Source organism: Anoplolepis gracilipes, chromosome 11, assembly GCF_047496725.1.
Source record: "Anoplolepis gracilipes chromosome 11, ASM4749672v1, whole genome shotgun sequence".
NCBI classification, from domain to species: Eukaryota; Metazoa; Arthropoda; class Insecta; order Hymenoptera; family Formicidae; genus Anoplolepis; species Anoplolepis gracilipes.
Genome location: NC_132980.1, coordinates 130,581 through 149,689, shown reverse-complemented (window position 1 = coordinate 149,689; position 19,109 = coordinate 130,581). Strand labels below are relative to the sequence as shown.

The following is a 19,109-nucleotide window of genomic DNA, read 5'->3' as shown; positions in this document are numbered from 1 at the left end:
ACCAATATTATAGAATCAAGTAATTGTTAAAGATGGAATTATTATGTGTTACATAATCGGTCCATAATTACAGTATTTCTTTTTTTTTATTATTTGTAACCGGAATGCTCAGCAATCTAATCCAGATATAATTCGCCGATTCTTTTTTAAGGATACCTAAAGGTATTTAAGGATCAATTTTAATATGATAACTATTAAAAAAAAAAAAAAAAAAAGATAATAATAATAATTTTACGAGATAAAAATTTCTTTGCTTTTTTAAAAAGTGTTTTCATTTTTACTATACGATTATTTTTGTCTTTTTTATTAATGTGTACAGTCTTACTTTGTTAGTTTCGGAGTTGAATCGAAACGCAAGCTTGCTAAAGAAAACGACACGACCAGCAACAGTACAATCGATAAATATCGTGGGTAGAAAGAGTTTATCGGGCAATGATGTCATAGTAAAACCCGATAAATGTTCGTAATGAATTTTACGCGATTTTAGAAACTCCGATGGTCTGATGCTCTTGGGATTCAACGTTGATACCGGACCAAGCAGCTGATTTATTATCATCGGCAAATAGAAAGCGTAGCTAGCCAGGTCGATCGGTTGAAAGTGTAAATAGAGATTTTGGCTTGCGCCTGGGACGATCGTTATTCCTTCCGCACCTTTTTATTTATATAAAATACTTAAAAATATTGTAATACAATATTTAATTTATTATTTATAATTTTCTAATTTTAAACTTATTAAGTTGTAAATTTTTGCTGCTAAAAGTACTAAAGCAGTTATAAATTATAAAAATACCAGGGAAGAAAATTAATCTTTTATATACATATATGTAGGTATGTACATATACATATAGTGTTAGTCTAAAATGTTATTGACATTATTTACCTATCTCTGAGTTTTCGTCATTTGTCGTAAGAAGGACGCGAAATTCAGGATAATCTTCTAGCAAAATTTGCAGTCTTAATGTTGTTGTGCCAATATTTGTGGCTGTTATCTCATGAACCTGAACAGCATCGATGCTAATGCGTTTTATATCTATTCTTTGTGGCAGAATTTTCAATCGTGGGAATGATACATTGCCATTTATCGTATGTAATAATCGTAGACATCCTTGAATTGTGACGGCGATTGCGATAGAAAAATGACAACAAACATCGAGCGTAAGATACATCTAAACAATTATAGAAATATTTCAAGTGGAGATCATTCTCTAATATTCTGTACCATATGTTTAAACTCGCTATAGTATAGTAAAGAATATACCTCAAGCATTACAATACCGCGCGGCGATATTTTTCCTCGTGATGGATTTACATCGCAGCCACGTATCAATGATTCGTTATCTATTTCATACGCTACCTCATGAAACTCGAAATTTTGGAGAATGGCGATTACTGTGGTCGGCAAATTGAGAGGTATTTCACCAAGATTCGTACTATCATTTACAAATTCAACCCTCGGTACAAATTGTGGTATTTTGAGCCTCAGGGATATGTAACTTCCGCTCTCGCATTTCATTATCGCTTGAACGTGATTAGTTTTAACGTTACTAGACTCGTAATACGCGTAAGCGTGTAAAATAGCGTTCCCCCGTACGCAGCCCGATCTCGGTTCTACGCAAAAGCCAGAAGCGGCCGGTATTTCCCATCTGTAATAAATTTTGTAATTTGCGAAATTACATATTCAACAATATTTCCCAAGTAGCACATATTTGTTTCAAAAACGTTTCACAAATCGTTTCTGCGCAACATTTTAGAACCGGCTTTTGAAAACGTTTCTGATTGGTTAAAATGTCCACTTAAAAAACGTTAAGAGAAACGTCATTTTCTAACAAAAAAAAAAAAAAAAAACGTTTAAGAAACTGTCAAAATACGGTTTTTCCCTTTATTTGTGAAAAATTTCTTTATTCACAGATTCAATAAAATAATGCATATATGGATATAATCCATCTATTTTCATCATTTCCTGAATCTCTTGTCGAGATTACATCACAACTCAAACTGACAAAAAAGACATAATTTAAATTATACTTTTAGTACCTGTTCTTTTAAGCTTTACATGCATGTTATGAAAATTTGAATACGAGTTATATTTAAGGATGTTTAGTACCTATTTTTAAAAATATAGGAATTTAATAAAATTTGCATAGATTGTTCTGATACATGTTCAGAGGCTTATAAAAAAACTTAGAGTTGATTCACTGAAGCAATCAAAAGTTATAAGGATTTTAATTTTCAATGAATTTACCCGTCGATATTATTATAAATATAATTATTTTGTAAATCTAATTATAAGTAAAAGTATTAATATTATTATAAATATAATTATTTATATAAATAAGTATAAATGTAATTATTTCTGTCCTTTTTAGCCCTTAAATTGATACGATTACAGATTTTCTATCTTATAAAAAACATGTGATCGTGTTGATTTAAGAGCTAAAATAGATAGAAATAATAATAAGAAATTATTCAAAATTTGCAAGTATAGTTTAAATATAGAGGAATTAGTATATTTGATCACATAATTTTGGTCAAGTACTGACTAGTTCAAAAGATATTGAATATAATTTTCTCAATTTCGCCCTATTATCCCAGATGACATATTATTTATTGTGAAAACGTGGCAACATAGCATTCAGCTGAGCCTTCTTTTTTGACATTTTAAATAACTTATCTTTTCATCTGAAGAAGCCTCTATATACAAACGTGTAAGCGAGAAGCGACTCGGCCTCATATGTCAATTTGCAATTTCATCAACTTATGAAAAATTACCATGTTGCCACATTTCTTTCTTCTCGGAGAAATGACAAATTATTAAATTTATCAAAGAAATAGTTAAAAATCTTCTATATTTTATCATTATTAACTATTATAATTTTTATTCTGACATTTTAAATTACTCTGTACGAGTAAATTCTTTTATTTTTATAATTCAAATTTTGTGCTGCAATGTTGAAATCGAGGTACCGTCAATGATAAAAAATTTTCATTATAATTTAAGAAACACGAAAATTCTCCGAAAAAACGCAACAAAAGTTTGAAAATATATTTCTATACCCTAGCTATGAATAAATAATAAGATTTTATGCAATCTTTATAATCATATATTAAGATGTATGAGAAAAGTATATATTCGTCAATTTCGACTACTTTTTGCCCCGATTGTAGATACTAAACATCCTTAAGTCTGAACACGCCACGTAGCGGCAAACAAAGGGACACGTATATTATAAAATAGATTTTTTTTGTCTTGTCGAAAAGATGATCAAAAAGACATCTTTTCGTCGACTAAAATTAATTATGACTTTTAGAAGACATCTTTTAAAAAATGACTTTTTTTGTAGGTAGAAAGATATTCTTTTAGACGTCTTTTAGCCTTGTCAGAAAGATAACTTGAAAAAGACATCTTTTCGTCATCTTTTAATTTTCTGTGCTATCTGGGGATCGTCTTAATAAGTACAGTCTTAATGATGTGTATATATATAATTTTTGAATTAAAAAATTATTTTTTGTTCTATTTATAGAAACGTAAAAAATACGTCTCTTAAACCATGATTTGAAAAATGTTTCTGTTGAAACGTTTCTTATTGATGCTTGACGGTTAAAAAATATTGGATACGTTTAGAAAACGTTTATAAAACGAATATGTGCTACCTGGGTATTCAGACCTCTTCAAAATCGAAAGCAAACATAAAATACATATAAGAATACATTTCCTTATTGGTATGTCACATTTTCATATAGGTACGTGAGTTCTTTAAGGCTCCTGAGTAGTCACTGCGGCTATATATTGAAATCGTGACGTCATAAGCGAGAAATAGCGAGAAATGACACCCTAATTTATGTTGCGACTGACATGTAAATAAAAACATATTTCAACGAAATAATACTACCAATCTTTTCAGAACAATCGTAAAAATGGACGGCTGGTAATTCTTTCTCCTGACAATTGATAAATAACTGTAAATTGAATCCGAAATGAATCCTTGAAATGCGGAAAAACACGCGATTTGACAGCTGTCGAAAGGAGAGGAAAGTGTTACTTTACACAATTTATTCCTTATACAGCTTGGCAGCCGTCCATTTTCACAAGTTTCATAAATACGTTGCACATCGCAACACTAGCAAAAAGCAAATAATTACGACGTAGGTCGCAACATAAATTGGGCTGTCATTTCTCGCTTCTGACATATTTCCCAAAAAAGAGAAAGAGACAGAACTATATGTCGCCACCGTCGACATCAAAGTTCCGCGGCGAGTACTCAGGAGCCTTAATTAATTTAGAATAAATATTCTCTTAGAGAAATGATTATCACACACGTGGAAAGAGAGTATACTTTTACCTAAAATATATTTTTGCGCCTAGTTTGTTTGTAATTCGAATAACAGATGCCATTGGTCGGTAAGCTTCCTCGTTTGACCATTCCTTTCCAAGTTCAATCTCTCTTTTGTCGACGTACAGCTGTTTGCGAACAATATCGGCAGTGATGCTAAGTTCAAAGGAGTGATTTTCGTTAATCATGTAATTGATGTATCCGTTAAACTTGCCAAGATCATCCGCAAGGTACTCGACGAGTCTTGTTGTCATAGAATCTGGTTGCAGGATCATCAAGTTACCTTCCGGAAAATGGATATACTTGGTTGAGGCATTCATTAATCGTATCATCACAGGTATATTGTTCGTATTTTTTACAACCAAGCGCCGATAGTTGAAGCTATTCGGTGCTACCTATCAATTACTCGATGTCCGTGATCAAGATGATTTAATGAACATTTTGTTGGAATCGCTACTCTTGTTCGATTACTTACCATGCCAAAAGCGAAAATAGTCGGAAAAATGTGGATGTTATATATTTGTAAGGGCGATAAAGGTATCAATACGGCTGCCTTAGTTATGGAAATTGATTTCTTCAGCGAACACATTTTTAAACATTCTGCAAATTTGTCAATTATTTTCGAATAGTTTTTATAAAGCAGCTTCCACTTGGGCAAACGAAGAAAGCGTTTCATGATTTCTTCATTGTCATTTGCTTTTGTGGGTGTGCATGATGACAAACTTCTTTCGTCTTTATGTAAAAAAGGCAACTTTTCAAATATTAGATATAACTCAAAAACTTGCATGTCGGCCAAATAATTAAACATAGGCTTACTCAGAAGTTCATTTTTGGATTTGGAAATAATATTCACTGTACATTTAACGAAATAACTTCCAACTTTAATTTTTTTAAGGCATCTCCTCGATCTAGTCAAATCGTACGAATCCGCTATGACATTGAAGAATAGCTTGAACGAAGATTGAACTGTAAAAAATATTTTATTCAATTATCTTCTTTTTCTCTATATATTTATTAATACAAATAAATTATATAAGATATGGAACAAAAAATAATAACGTGTTCGAAAATGACAAATTTAACGATGGAAAAAGATTTTCACGCGACGAGACTTGAATATATTTATTAAATTTAATTATTTATTGAATTTAAAATTCAATATTAAGAAAAAAATGTCATCATAATTACTGTTTTCTTTGCCATGAACTTTAATAAGAATTTCGATAGATGTGTTCGACTTGATTTTCATCCGATTCGGAAAACAGCGTGCAACTGCACTCGGTACACATTCCAGATATATCGGCGCAACAGCGGAAGGATTTGTTAAGCGCAGTACGCGCTGTGATATTTGACCGATTATTAAGTCGCCAAAATAGAGACTGTCAGGTTCGAGATGCAATTGTACCGTTTCCGCTGCACCGTAAAGACAGAGCCGTATTACGTCGCCGGTTTTTGACTCCGTATTTGATGCGCAGGATATTGACAAAGAAGAAGTTTCCACCATTGGTTCTTCTGTTAAAATATGTAGTGAATGATTAAAAAATTAATTAATTGTATATTAATTACACGATTATGTGTGGAGGTATAATCTAGAGGTAGAAAAAAATATGAGCTGTATTGCATAAGTGATAGAAATAATTGTTAGAGATAGAGACGAGAGTCACTCACGTATATAAATTCTCTGGGACAAGGTATCAGTGACAGAACTCTTTACAGGATCCATTCCTATTTGAAACATTATTTGAATATGAAATTTATACTTATTTTATATACAGAGTGTCCCATTTTAATCCCTCCAGTGAAATATCTCGAAAAATATGGAAAATTCGAAAAAATGTTTCAGACAAAAGTTGTATGGTTTCTAAGGGGACATAAGATGGTGCCATCAGTTTAACCTTGAAGAGTCACATGAAGGTCACGTGAAGGTCATTTTGAATTTTTTAAATGGAACACCCTACATATTTTTGCATATTCTTGTAGCTTATCTCGAGAACTTTCTAAAACACTATAATGAAATGTTTTTTCATTAAATACTTTTCGAGTTATAAAGCTTCAAAGTTGCAATATTTTGACATAAAATACAAGATATCTCGTAAAGTATTCATTTTTCGATTATCTTACCCTAATACTTTTATGCACAGAGTAACGAGACAAATCAATTGGCGTAATTAAAACACATAATTATGTTAAGGTAAAAATGTGTAACTGCTAGTTGCAAATTCAGATTTTTTTCTCAAAGATAACTATGTCTTTTCTTTACACCAATTGATTCGTCTTATTATTCTGTGCATAAAAATATTAGGGTAAGATAATCGAGAAATGAATATTTTACGAGATATCTTGTATTTTATGTCAAAATATTGCAACTTTGAAGCCTTATAACTCGAAAAGTCTTTAACGAAAAAACATTTTATCATAGTGTTTTGAAAAGCTCCAGAAGTCAGCTACAAGAATATGTAACAAAAAGTAGGAGGTGCCATTTAAAAAAATTGAGGTGACCTTCAAATGCCTCTTCAAGGTCAGACCAATGGTACCATCTTATGGCCCCCTCGAAACCATACAACTTTTGCCTGAAACATTTTTCTCTCCCAGACTTGGTTTTCGAGATATTCGACTGGAGGAATTAAAATGGGACACCCTGTATATTTATGCATAAATGCGTATACGTGCACATGAATATAATTTTTCATAATTTAAAATATATTATACACTAAATTATAATGAAATAACATGTCAGATGGATATGCGGAACACTCTTTACAATTAGGAAATAGCAATATAAAGAAACAAATATAAACGCACTGATGTTATCTTCCAATTCTCTCTCTGTACAATGTACTCTAACTATTCTAATAAATGCCATAAAATCTTTATCCTTTTCATGTCCAAATTCTTTTTGCTGTTTTTGCTCAATTTGTTTTCTCCATTGCAATAACATAGTTATTGGCGAAAATCTACAATTAAATGTATATTTGATATTATTTTTATAACAAATGACACATGTTATTCTTTTTTTATAACAGATTTGATTTTATATTTGCGACAATGCGATAATCGTATACTCACTTGACTTCAAAGATGATTCCTTGAAACGGATTTATTCGCCCTTCAACTGGACAAATCTCAAAAACACTGTAAACAGGATTGTGTTTGCGATCGATGTCCTGCAAAAATAATATAAATCTATTAATACAAATCTATTACATATAAGTCAATCATATTACATACATCAATCGATTAAAAGCATCAAGTATGTAACGAAGCATGAGTCAAATAAAATCTTATATCTACCTTTTGAATTTTAAATAAAAAGGTGTTTAACTAGTTTACATCTATAGTTTTAAATATCGATTTTATAAATTTATTACTACTTAAAACTTTTAATTTATTTTTAAAAAAATGCGTTTCGCACCCGAATGTATTTCACTTCGTTATTCAGCTCGCCGAGGACAACGTAACTGGAGACTCGAGACGAAAGATTTCGTAAGACAAAGGTATCGTATCTGCTGGTATTTTCTATCGTGGGTGGAAAATCGATAAGGGTAATATTTCCAGTTGTATTCGGATGATAAACTACTAATACAGGTGTGATGACATGCACTTTTATGGGCACGCGTATGTTTGGAGTGGATTTAATCCTAGAAAAATTCGTTCAAATCTTATGATGACGAACATTAACAAGTGTGACAAGCATTGACAATCTTACCAGAATTCGCTGTAAAAGATGCCTTCGTTTACGCCCATTAATTCGATTTGAAGTTTCAATTTTTTTTGCGGTTTGATTCTTCCATAAAGAGGATTTACCGTCAGATCCAGATCATTTTGTCCGAGATCGATCGCAAATCTGAAAATATTTATTTCTAAATTTATAGAACACGTTTGCTCTTAAGGATGTTTAGTACCTATTTTTAAAAATATAGGAATTTAATAAAATTTGCACGGATTGTTCGGATACATGTTCAGAGCCTTATAAAAAAACCTAGAGTTGATTCACTGAAGCAATCAAAAGTTATAAGGATTTTAATTTTCAATGAATTTATCCGTCGATATTATTATAAATATAATTATTTTGTGAATCTAATTATAAGTAAAAGTATTAATATAATTATAAATATAATTATTTATATAAATAAGTATAAATATAATTATTTCTGTCCTTTTTAGCCCTTAAATTGATACGATTACAGATTTTCTATCTAATAAAAAAACCTGTAATCGTGTTGATTTAAGAACTAAAATAGATAGAAATAATAATAGGAATTTATTCAAAATTTGCAAAAGTATAATTTAAATATAGAGGCAATATTTGATCACATAATTTTGGTCAAGTACTGACTAGTTCAAAAGATATTGAATATAATTTTCTCAATTTCGTCTTATTATCCGAGATGACATATTATTTATTGTGAAAACGTGGCCACATAACATTCAACTGAGTCTTCTTTTGACATTTTAAAAAAACTATCTTTTCATCTGAAGAAGCCTCTATATACAAACGTATAAGCGAGAAGCGATTCGGCTTCATATGTCAATTTGCAATTTCATCAACTTATGAAAAATTACCATGTTGCCACATTTCTTTCTTCTCGGAGAAATGACAAATTATTAAATTTATCAAAGAAATAGTTAAAAATCTTCTATATTTTGTCATTATTCACTATTATAATTTTTATTCTGACATTTTAAATTACTCTATACGAGTAAATTTTTTTATTTTTATAATTCAAATTTTGTGCTGTAATATTGAAATCGAGGTACCGTCAATGATAAAAGTCTCTCATTATAATTTAAGAAACACGATAATTCTCCGAAAAAAGCAACAAAAGTTCGAAAATTCATTTCTACACTCTAGCTATGAATAAATAATAAGATTTTATGCAATCTTTATACTAATCATGTATTAAGATGAGAGTAATTAATATGAGAAAAGTATATTCGTCAATTTCGAGTAGTTTTTGCTCCGATTGTAGGTGCTAAATATCCTTAAAATAAGTTTTTATTCATATTATTTTCAAAAAATCTCAACTTATTCCACAAGTATGAAATAAGTTAAAAAAGTAGAATATATCTATAGATGAAGATATTGTGATTTGATTTTAAAATAACTAACATAATTTATTGACTCAGAAGATAGCTGTATCAAAGTATACTCTAAATATATATATATATATATATATATATATATATATATATATATTTTTTACAATATATGTATAATATAAATTATTACTATAATCTGCAATTGTGCCATTTTGTAATTGATAAATGGGAAGATTATGTATGTACATAAAGTCTGATTTTTTTGGAAATAGATGAAATTAATTTTTCTGTTACTTAACGTTAATTAATCAAACTTTTATTTTAATTTTTTTCTTCGATACTTGCATAGTGCACGTGCATTTATACTTTCATTAAAATGTTTATACTATGGGCTGCAATATATCTCAATAAATAAGTTTAAGAGACGAGAAGAAAGTTTGCGCGAAACATGATTTTTTATTTATTCTTAGAGATAAGAATGATACGAATACCTGGTAGTTTTGCTTCCTTCATTGTGGATTGTTAGTATTTTTAAACCGGATGAATAGCCAATGTCGATGGTACCAAAATCTATCGACTTTGGTTCGATACTGATGTGTCCGGTGGCAAGTGTACATATCGCATGGTAATCAAAAACCTTTCCATTGATCACGATTGGAATTATTGCATGTAACACAGATGATCTTTTGAAGGTGTAAGTCACGTATGCTGTTATGCTTAATCCAGGACTCACCTTACCACTAGTCAAAGGTTTTACTTGAAAAGCCTGTTAAAATTTATTTACTTTAATAATAAATTCTTATCTCGAAAAGTATAAATTATAATTTATTTATTTAAATTAGAAGATGTTTACTAAAGAGTTTGGTTGACGAATTCTGATAAGCGCAGGTCTATTTCCAATGTTTTTGATAGTAATACGCTGCCGATACGTAACTCCTTCAAAGGCTTCGTCAAATTTTATATAACTCGGCGTGATACACACATCATCATATTTGACACCGGTTGCTGATTTATTTGTAGCGAATACAGTCTCTATTTCTTCTCTTTCTTCCATCAAGGTTGGTTTTGCATTCTAAACGTAACACGTTAAAATATAATAATAAGTATTGTATAATAATAAGAATAAAAATATTGTAAAATGCAAGATTTGTGAATCATATAAAAGTATAATATCCTGTATATCTGAATTTTAATCATAAACTATTATATGTTTGTTAATAAAAATTCTATGTTTTATATTATATATATATATATATATATATATAATGTATGTGTAAAGTAACTCATTTTTAAAAGCTTTCTGTGTGTGTGTGTGTGTGTGTATCTTTTTCGAAAAGTTGATCTATAATAAGAATAATTTACGAGATATGTTGCATTTTTCTTGTTAATCCTTTGATTTTAGTCCCTTTATCTCTCTATTTAGCCTGTATCTAGGTTGGTAAAATATGTTGTTTCAATATTTTTATTATACTTACAGCTAATAGTGAAAGATTTTTCATGTCGATGTCTAAATGCATGAAAGTATAATATCTATTATACTAATCAGGCGAATTATACGCTGATGTTTACAACTGATATTCTTATCTTAATTTCTTAAAGAATTCTCTTTTCCTCTATTTCAGTTTTCTGTTTTGACATATTATCGATATTTATATTACTATTGATAGTGAATTTCTAGAGAAATATTCTTTTGTTTTTTTTTACTATAAAAGAAAATAAATAAAAAATTAATAAAAATGACATTTATTGTAATTAATCGATATGGTTGTACTGATGTGAAATTTAGTTATTCGGGAAAAAGTTTATTACGTCGGTACATACTGTATAATATACATATATCTATGAAATATTAAAATTATGATTCAATATAAACATAAATATAAATGAAACAATATATAACACAAATAAATTCCAATCTTTTTCTAAGTGAAAGATGAGGTAAATAACAGCGCGATAAAAATGCAAGTTTTTTTTTCACTTTGTTATATTATTATAATTCAATTTCAAATATCCCAATTTTTTTATTTTATAGTATAACATCGTCATTATTTTAATATGTTTTACAATTTTTACTATGTAGATATGTAGAACTTTTTATTATCGATAATACAGTCTAGTACATAATATTATATAGAGTATATATATATAGTCGATAACTTTAATAATTGAATTTATAAACATATTTCAGTTATTATGATTCATAATGTAATGAATTAATCAAAAATAATCGCACTTAAAAGAAATTATGTAACTAACGACTCGAAAAAGAGCTGCTAAAGATTTATGTCAGTAAGAAAAAAAGAGATGGCAAAGCAAAAGGATCACGTAATCACGATCGCATTATCGATTCGATATAACGAAAATTATTTATTATTTTTGTATAATTGTTAATGATAATGATTTTGTATTAATTAATATTTTTTTTATATACTTTATATACACGCGTACATATAAATTATACATTTACATAGATATTTATAGAACCCATGTGCTCCCTCAATGTAAAATCTTATCACTGTTTTTAAACAACAATATCGTCTTTATTTGGTTGTCGATTTCCGTCAGGTGGGCCAATTATTGGTATACTCTTGATAATCTTATTGATCCAATCAATATATATCAAGACCTATATCAGATAAAGAGAATTTAATATATTAATACTATATGAACAGTGATATTATTGATTAATAATTATTATTCAGAAAATAATAATAATAATAGTCTAATAAGCACTTATCTCTTGCAATTATGTTTAATTCTCTTTATCTTTTAATAAAATTATGCAAGTATTGTAATAATATGTGAACCGTCATATTAACAAATAATAGTAATGCGTACTGGATTTTATAAAAACCTCACCAAGATATTATTAAGAAATAATTTGCAGAAAATTAAAAAATATATATATTTCCGAATTTCATATATATGTATGTATATTCATACACATACATATATTTGTTAATAATGTTCGCAACTACTAATACATTTAGCTAGCATACCTTTGTGAAAACAGTATGGAAGTTGGGATTGCATACACTAGTGCCTAATCTTCGTGGACTCACAGAAACGACTCCGTGAACTTCCCAGATGCTAGAGTTTGATCTTTGGAGAAGCACCAACCCTCCGCCGCTATCTCCATTGCATACCCCAGTGCCATTCGCCCAACCGGCGCAAAACGATGTGTAAGTTAAATACTTCCAAAAATCTCTATTCTGCTTTTCACGACATTCATCATCGGAAATAATTTTCATCGTAGTTACTCTCAGGACTGGACTAAATGTGTCGTTCTCCGTCAATCCCATTCCTAAAAAAGATTTTAAGGCTCCTGAGTACTCGCCGCGGAACTTCGATGTCGACGGTGGCGACATATAGTTCTGTCTCTTTCTCTTTTTTGGGAAATATGTCAGAAGCGAGAAATGACAGCCTAATTTATGTTGCGACCTACGTCGTAATTATTTGCTTTTTGCTAGTGTTGCGATGTGCAACGTATTTATGAAACTTGTGAAAATGGACGGCTGCCAAGCTGTATAAGGAATAAACTGTGTAAAGTAACATTTTCCTCTCCTTTCGACAGCTCTGTCAAATCGCGTGTTTTTCCGCATTTCAAGGGTTCATTTCGGACTCAATTTACAGTTATTTATCAATTGTTAGGAGAAAGGATTACCAGCCGTCCATTTTTACAAGTGTTCTGAAGAGATTGGTAGTATTATTTCGTTGAAATATATTTTTATTTACATGTCAGTCGCAACATAAATTAGGGTATCATTTCTCGCTATTTCTCGCTTATGACGTCACGATTTCAATATAGCCGCGGTGACTACTCAAGAGCCTTAAGATTCTAGAAAATGTTGGGCAAAAACAACATGTAAATGATGAAAAAAGTTCTAAGAATTAATTATAATACAAATAAATAATTAAAATTTAATTAGTATAAATAAAAATTAAAAAACTAGAATAAATTACTACTATCAGCAACTTAAAAAGCATGATTATAATTTATAGCATAATTTTAGGTAAAAATTGATTTTATTTATCCATTATGCTTGAATACTTATAAACAAAATAAGGTTGTTTTTATTTTCTTCTAATTATATTTTTTTTAACAAAATTTAAATTTACCGGCTACCAATCCATATCTACCGCCTTCCTGATATTCCATCAATGTCTTGTCCAAATGCTGAGGAATACAAACGGGTCTAACAACCGAATTAATGATCACAACTTCCTTTAAAATCAGCAATGCAATGTCCGAGCCGTAGTTACCCTCGTGATCTTGATATGCGCTCTGCAATTCGATGCTTTCTACCTTGATCACCTGCGCGTTTTCCCCCGCTTGATTCAAATCACTCGAGAGAATTCCGAAAGCGACGCGCACTGTGTCTGCTGAGGTTTTCCAAACGCAGTGGCCGGCAGTTAACACAATGCGTTCCGCTATCAACGTGCCACCGCAGAAGAATTTCCATTCCCCATTTTCGTGCGAGAAGAGGGTAGCTTGCCACGGTAGTGTCTCTTCTCTCTCGACGCGCCATCCCTTTACGATCAATGGTGCCACTAACAAGCGTTTTTTTTATACATATATAAAAGTTAAATAAATCTGAAATATTGGACATCTCTGTTCGAAGATATCGTTTTTTCTCTTACATATTAATAAGAAAGATTTTGAATACCGTTATGTAACAAATATAAAGAATATAACAAATATATGTATATATATTTTTTTAAATTTCTGTTGTTGATCGCCAAACCTGTAGAATCCCTTATTCCGCAAATAGGAATGCAATTCAAGAGTGGTTGACTCCACGTGCCGTCACGAAGGCACATAACGCTGGCGGATCCTTTTTGACGCTCGTAGAATGCCGGACATTCGAGGAAAACCCGTGTGCCGACTGGGAGAGCTCGATCGCAAGACAACCATCCTTCGTGAGAACCCCACATAGCTTTACATCGTTTGATCGCACCGTATGCTTTGGACGGCGCCGGGCATGTTATTCCTTCCGTTTCATTTTCTAGGAAATGCATTTGATAAAATAATGATTATGTTTTAATAATTGCAGCTAATTATTTTAATTGCTAGAAGATATTTTAATTATTATTACATTTAGATCATAATATATATACAGAGTGTCCGGTAATAACCGCCTCATCGCTCATATACAGATAGAGCAGGTTAAACTGAGTAGAAGAGTCCTCTACCATCTTTCGATTTTCGAAATAATTATCGAGAAATTAATTAACAAAGATTGACAAATCTGGGCGAGTACAAGCGCGCGGTGAGAAGGCCCATCTTACTGCTACGCGGTTACTAGGCGCTCATTGAATAATAGGAGGAGCGGTCTATGACTGGAAATAGATGCGTATGAGTAGCGCGCCTAGTAACCGCGTAGAGGTGGGACGGCCTTTTTGTCGCGCGCGCTTTACTCGCGCGGATTCGCCGATCTTTTTTAATTAATTTCTCGATAATTATTTCGAAAATCGAAAAATGGTAGAGGACTTTTCTACTCAGTTTGACCTGCTTTACCTGTATATGAGCGGTGAGGAGATTATTACCGGACACCCTGTATGTATACTTGAATAAATATGCATTTCTGTTTCTTCCAGCAATTATATGAGAAACAATATTTATCTTGTATCTTTTATGTTTTTTTTTTTTTTTTTTTTTTTTACAAAAAAAGAAATGCTTTTTCGGTTGTGCCATAATTTATTATTAATAATATACATATGTATAGGTGTGCGGTTCTGGCGCAGTGAGTTGAGCGTCTGCTCACTATGCCTAAAATCTCGGGTTCAAATCCGACAGAACCATCAAATTTTTATTCGATGTTATTGATCGCCACCTCTCGGAAGGCAAAACCACCGAGAGTATCTTGCCACAAAAAGAATCCTTCTATCTAGGTCATTCGGAACCGGCATTAAATAGTAGGTCCCTATTGGGTCATCTACAATGGCCGTAGAACGTAAGGTCGCAAGCAAATTGACCAATGACAGTCAAGCATTTTCGAAAATGCTTAACTGTCATTGGTCAATTTGCTTGCGACCTTACGTTCTACGGCTATTGTAGACGAGGCTTAAGACTGCAGATAAGACGCTCTCTGCGGTCATATGCTAGAGGGAACGGAAAGGGTTTTTGGAAGGAGGTGTAGAAAAGGATGGAAGGGATTGGTGTACCTGAAAAACACCCCGGCAATCCTGAGAGAAGTCCGGTATAAGTCCGTTGTCCGTTATCCGTTATATACATATGTATAGAAGTCAATTCTTATAAATCTTATCTATATTAAATAAAAAGTGTACCTATTTCGATTATTTTGATGCCAATAGAAAAAAGATATTACTTACTAAGAGGACAATTGGGAATACTGGGAAACCACCGGTTACTCTGGCAAAAAATTTTATCGGCACCTTGCAAAGAACCTTCGACGTCACAAGTATAATCGAGCCATGTAAATTCGGGAACAATATCGCCTGGCCGACACCTTGAACATCCGTTCACGTTATAACGCGTTCCTGCTTTTGCAGCGGGCAATCGGCAAGCGCCTTCGGGCAGCGGTATCGCGCATAAGGATTCGTCCTCGTCACTCCAGTCGTAACAATTTAAGTGAGAATTACATTTTAATTCCGGTCGAACGCATCCACCGTAGGCGCAACGAAACCAATTTTCAGGACATCTGTAGAGAATTTTGACGAATCTATTTGTTCTGTCTCACAATACGAATAATTTTCACATTATTTAAAAGTAGATTTTTCAATTTCCATCACAGTAACAAATATTATTATAAAAGTTGGATCTTTTATAAGGCTCCTGAGTACTCGCCGCGGAACTTCGATGTCGACGGTGACGACATATAGTTCTGTCTCTTTCTCTCTTTTGGGAAATATGTCAGAAGCGAGAAATGACAGCCCAATTTATGTTGCGACCTACGTCGTAATTATTTGCTTTTTGCTAGTGTTGCGATGTGCAACGCATTTATGAAACTTGTGAAAATGGACGGCTGCCAAGCTGTATAAGGAATAAATTGCGTAAAGTAACATTTTTCTCTCCCTTCGACAGCTGTCAAATCGCGTGTTTTTCCGCATTTCAAGGGTTCATTTCGGACTCAATTTACAGTTATTTATCAATTGTCAGGAGAAAGGATTACCAGCCGTCCATTTTTACAAGTGTTTTGAAGAGATTGGTAGTATTATTTCGTTGAAATATGTTTTTATTTACATGTCAGTCGCAACATAAATTAGGGTGTCATGTCTCGCTATTTCTCGCTTATGACGTCACGATTTCAATATAGCCGCGGTGACTACTCAGGAGCCTTAAGAACTGTGATTTTAGAAAAAGTTTGTAAGCAGAAAATTGAAATGATATTACTGGATTTAAATTGAATATTCTTAAAGATACGTACTCACGTATTTTGCACATTTCTGGGCTTTCGTCAGATGCATCTGCGCAGTGTCGAATACCATCGCATATTTTAGTTGTCGGTAAACACTGATGTCTATTTTCACACGCAAATTCTTCGTCTCTACGTAAATAGAAAATAAACAATTTGTATTTGTATACACGTGCCAATATACAATGTACAATATATTAAATTAATGAGAAATAAATTAATCAATTTATCAACTAACCGGCATTTATATCGCGAGCATTTTTCACCTACGCAATTAATAGCCGCGCACATATGTAGATCTTCGTCGGTGCCGTCGATGCAATCTTTGACATCGTCGCAAATCACTTCTTGATGAACGCAACCTCCGTACAAGCAACGGAATGTATATTCGGGACATGGATACTCGCGACAAATTGTTGCATTCTCATCGCTTTCATCCGAACAATCTTTATATCCTGGTAGAAAGCGGAATATATGTATAGGTTCGTCTCTGTCAAATATAAAATAAATTTTTCCCCAAGCAGACTTATATTCAATTTTTATGATTTATTATCGCACACAAGTCAGAGAACCTGAAGATATCTATTTTATCCTTGATCAAATTAAATCAATAAAAAAATCTATAGATTATCTATTTCAAATGTGTAATGCGTAATATTTTTTCATGCAAATTGTTTTATATAATCGTAAAAATAGATATGACTTTAAGACTTTCTTTTCGGCTGAGATCGAATGAAATATTGTCGAAATCAATGTGACGCAATACAGACCGTTGCACACGTTATCAACAGGTATACATTCTCGATGTATAGTGGTAGTACATTGAAACTCTTTATCGGAACAAACATCGTTAGGATCTCGATCGCAAGCAATCTCATCGCTAGCATCTACACAATCTATTAGACCGTTGCATCGGGCCGTACGATTTACGCAAGCGCCATAACTGCATCTGTACATGTTGGTGGGACATCTGTAAAAAAAAAGGATTTTCGAAAACATATAAAGTATTTTTTAAATTAATTACACAAACATTACTAATATGTTTTATTATTATGAAGCAAAAATATTGATTATGATATACAATATATAGATTTGATATTTTCTATCTTGTAAATATTGAAAATTTATTTTAAAAAAATATATATTTGTATATATTATATACAGGGTGTCCCATTTTAATTCTTCCAGTGAAATATCTCGAAAAATATGGAAAATTCGAAAAAATGTTTCAGACAAAAGTTGTATGGTTTCTAGGGGGACATAAGATGGTGCCATCAGTTTGACGTTGAAAAGTCACATGAAGGTCACGTGAAAGTTATTTTAAATTTCTTAAATGGAACACCCTATATATTTTTGCATATATTTTTGTAAAAAGTATTAGGGTAAGATAATCGAGAAATGAATATTTTACGAGATATCTTGTATTTTATGTCAAAATATTGCAACTTTGAAGCCTTATATCTCGAAAAGTGTTTAATGAAAAAACATTTTATCATAGTGTTTTCGAAAGCTCTCAAAATCAGCTACAAGAATATGTAACAAAAAATAGGGGGTGCCATTTAAAAAAATTGAGGTGACCTTCACGTGACCTTCAAATGACTCTTCAAGATCAGACCAATGGTACCATCTTGGGGCCCCCTCGAAACCATACAACTTTTGCCTGAAACATTTTTTTCTCCCAGGCTTGGTTTTCGAGATATTCGACTGGAGGATATAAAATGGGACACTCTTTATATATATATATATATATATGTATATATATATGTATATAATATTAGAACTGCACAACTAATTATCGAATTGAATTTCTGAATGATGAATAGATACAATTTATTACGCATAGGTATGCAATTTTAAAGAACTGCAGAGAAAATATTTGCAATATCTTTATCTGTTTAAACTGTTTTATCTTTAGTTGAAAGGACATGGCATTTTGTGATACCCATTATTTAATGACAATGGTAACAAAAATTAATGATAATATCTTCTTACACAACATGACGACACAATGTTCCAACTTCGTCCGAAGAATCAGGGCAATGAGGAATTCCATCGCAAACATGCACTAATGATATTACAGTGGCGTCCACGCAAACAAATGTCAATGATGAATACATTTGACCATTTTCTTCCGTAGTGACGTATATTCTGTCAAATCCTATTTATGAATATTTGTTAATATTTGTCTTAATTATATTACCACTATTGCATACATTATTGTTAACGATATCGTATTAATGACATTATTATAATGCAATTAGTATTATCTATTTTATTACGTGCAACTATACCGAGAATCGTAATCAGTATTATTAATACGATCATTTCTGAAGAATTATTAGTATTCCTAAAAATCAAGATA

The 19,109-nt window shown here is 31.5% G+C and overlaps 2 protein-coding genes across 3 annotated transcripts in view; both read right to left on the bottom strand.

Moving 5' to 3' along the window:
- Positions 1-10,870, bottom strand: part of LOC140671311 (cilia and flagella-associated protein 47) — a 21,818-nt gene extending 10,948 nt beyond the window's left edge. Inside the window, exons 1-15 of the mRNA XM_072902568.1 lie at positions 10,847-10,870; positions 10,225-10,443; positions 9,863-10,137; positions 8,038-8,175; positions 7,744-7,969; positions 7,398-7,495; positions 7,134-7,285; positions 6,000-6,056; positions 5,520-5,843; positions 5,148-5,297; positions 4,807-4,931; positions 4,341-4,726; positions 1,259-1,643; positions 881-1,166; positions 326-651 (exon numbers count right to left, since the gene is read on the bottom strand). Coding sequence (XP_072758669.1) covers positions 326-651; positions 881-1,166; positions 1,259-1,643; positions 4,341-4,726; positions 4,807-4,931; positions 5,148-5,297; positions 5,520-5,843; positions 6,000-6,056; positions 7,134-7,285; positions 7,398-7,495; positions 7,744-7,969; positions 8,038-8,175; positions 9,863-10,137; positions 10,225-10,443; positions 10,847-10,870 — 3,171 coding nt within the window. The remainder of the gene's footprint in view (positions 1-325; positions 652-880; positions 1,167-1,258; positions 1,644-4,340; positions 4,727-4,806; positions 4,932-5,147; positions 5,298-5,519; positions 5,844-5,999; positions 6,057-7,133; positions 7,286-7,397; positions 7,496-7,743; positions 7,970-8,037; positions 8,176-9,862; positions 10,138-10,224; positions 10,444-10,846) is intronic.
- Positions 10,422-19,109, bottom strand: LOC140671087 (modular serine protease-like). Of its 2 annotated transcripts, XR_012047672.1 has the most exons (11): positions 19,039-19,109; positions 18,740-18,905; positions 17,518-17,717; positions 16,986-17,202; positions 16,760-16,879; positions 15,705-16,033; positions 14,117-14,377; positions 13,491-13,922; positions 12,371-12,675; positions 11,839-11,997; positions 10,422-10,443 (listed from the first exon to the last, which is right to left on the bottom strand). XR_012047672.1 is itself a non-coding variant. In XM_072902145.1 (10 exons), exons 1-10 carry the CDS (start codon positions 19,070-19,072, stop codon positions 11,893-11,895), a joined length of 2,169 nt encoding a protein of 722 aa, XP_072758246.1. In that variant the 5' UTR covers positions 19,073-19,109; the 3' UTR covers positions 11,817-11,892. The 2 variants fall into 2 exon arrangements, 1 of the variants encoding a protein (XP_072758246.1); XM_072902145.1 differs by lacking the exon at positions 10,422-10,443 and having other exon boundaries at positions 11,817-11,997.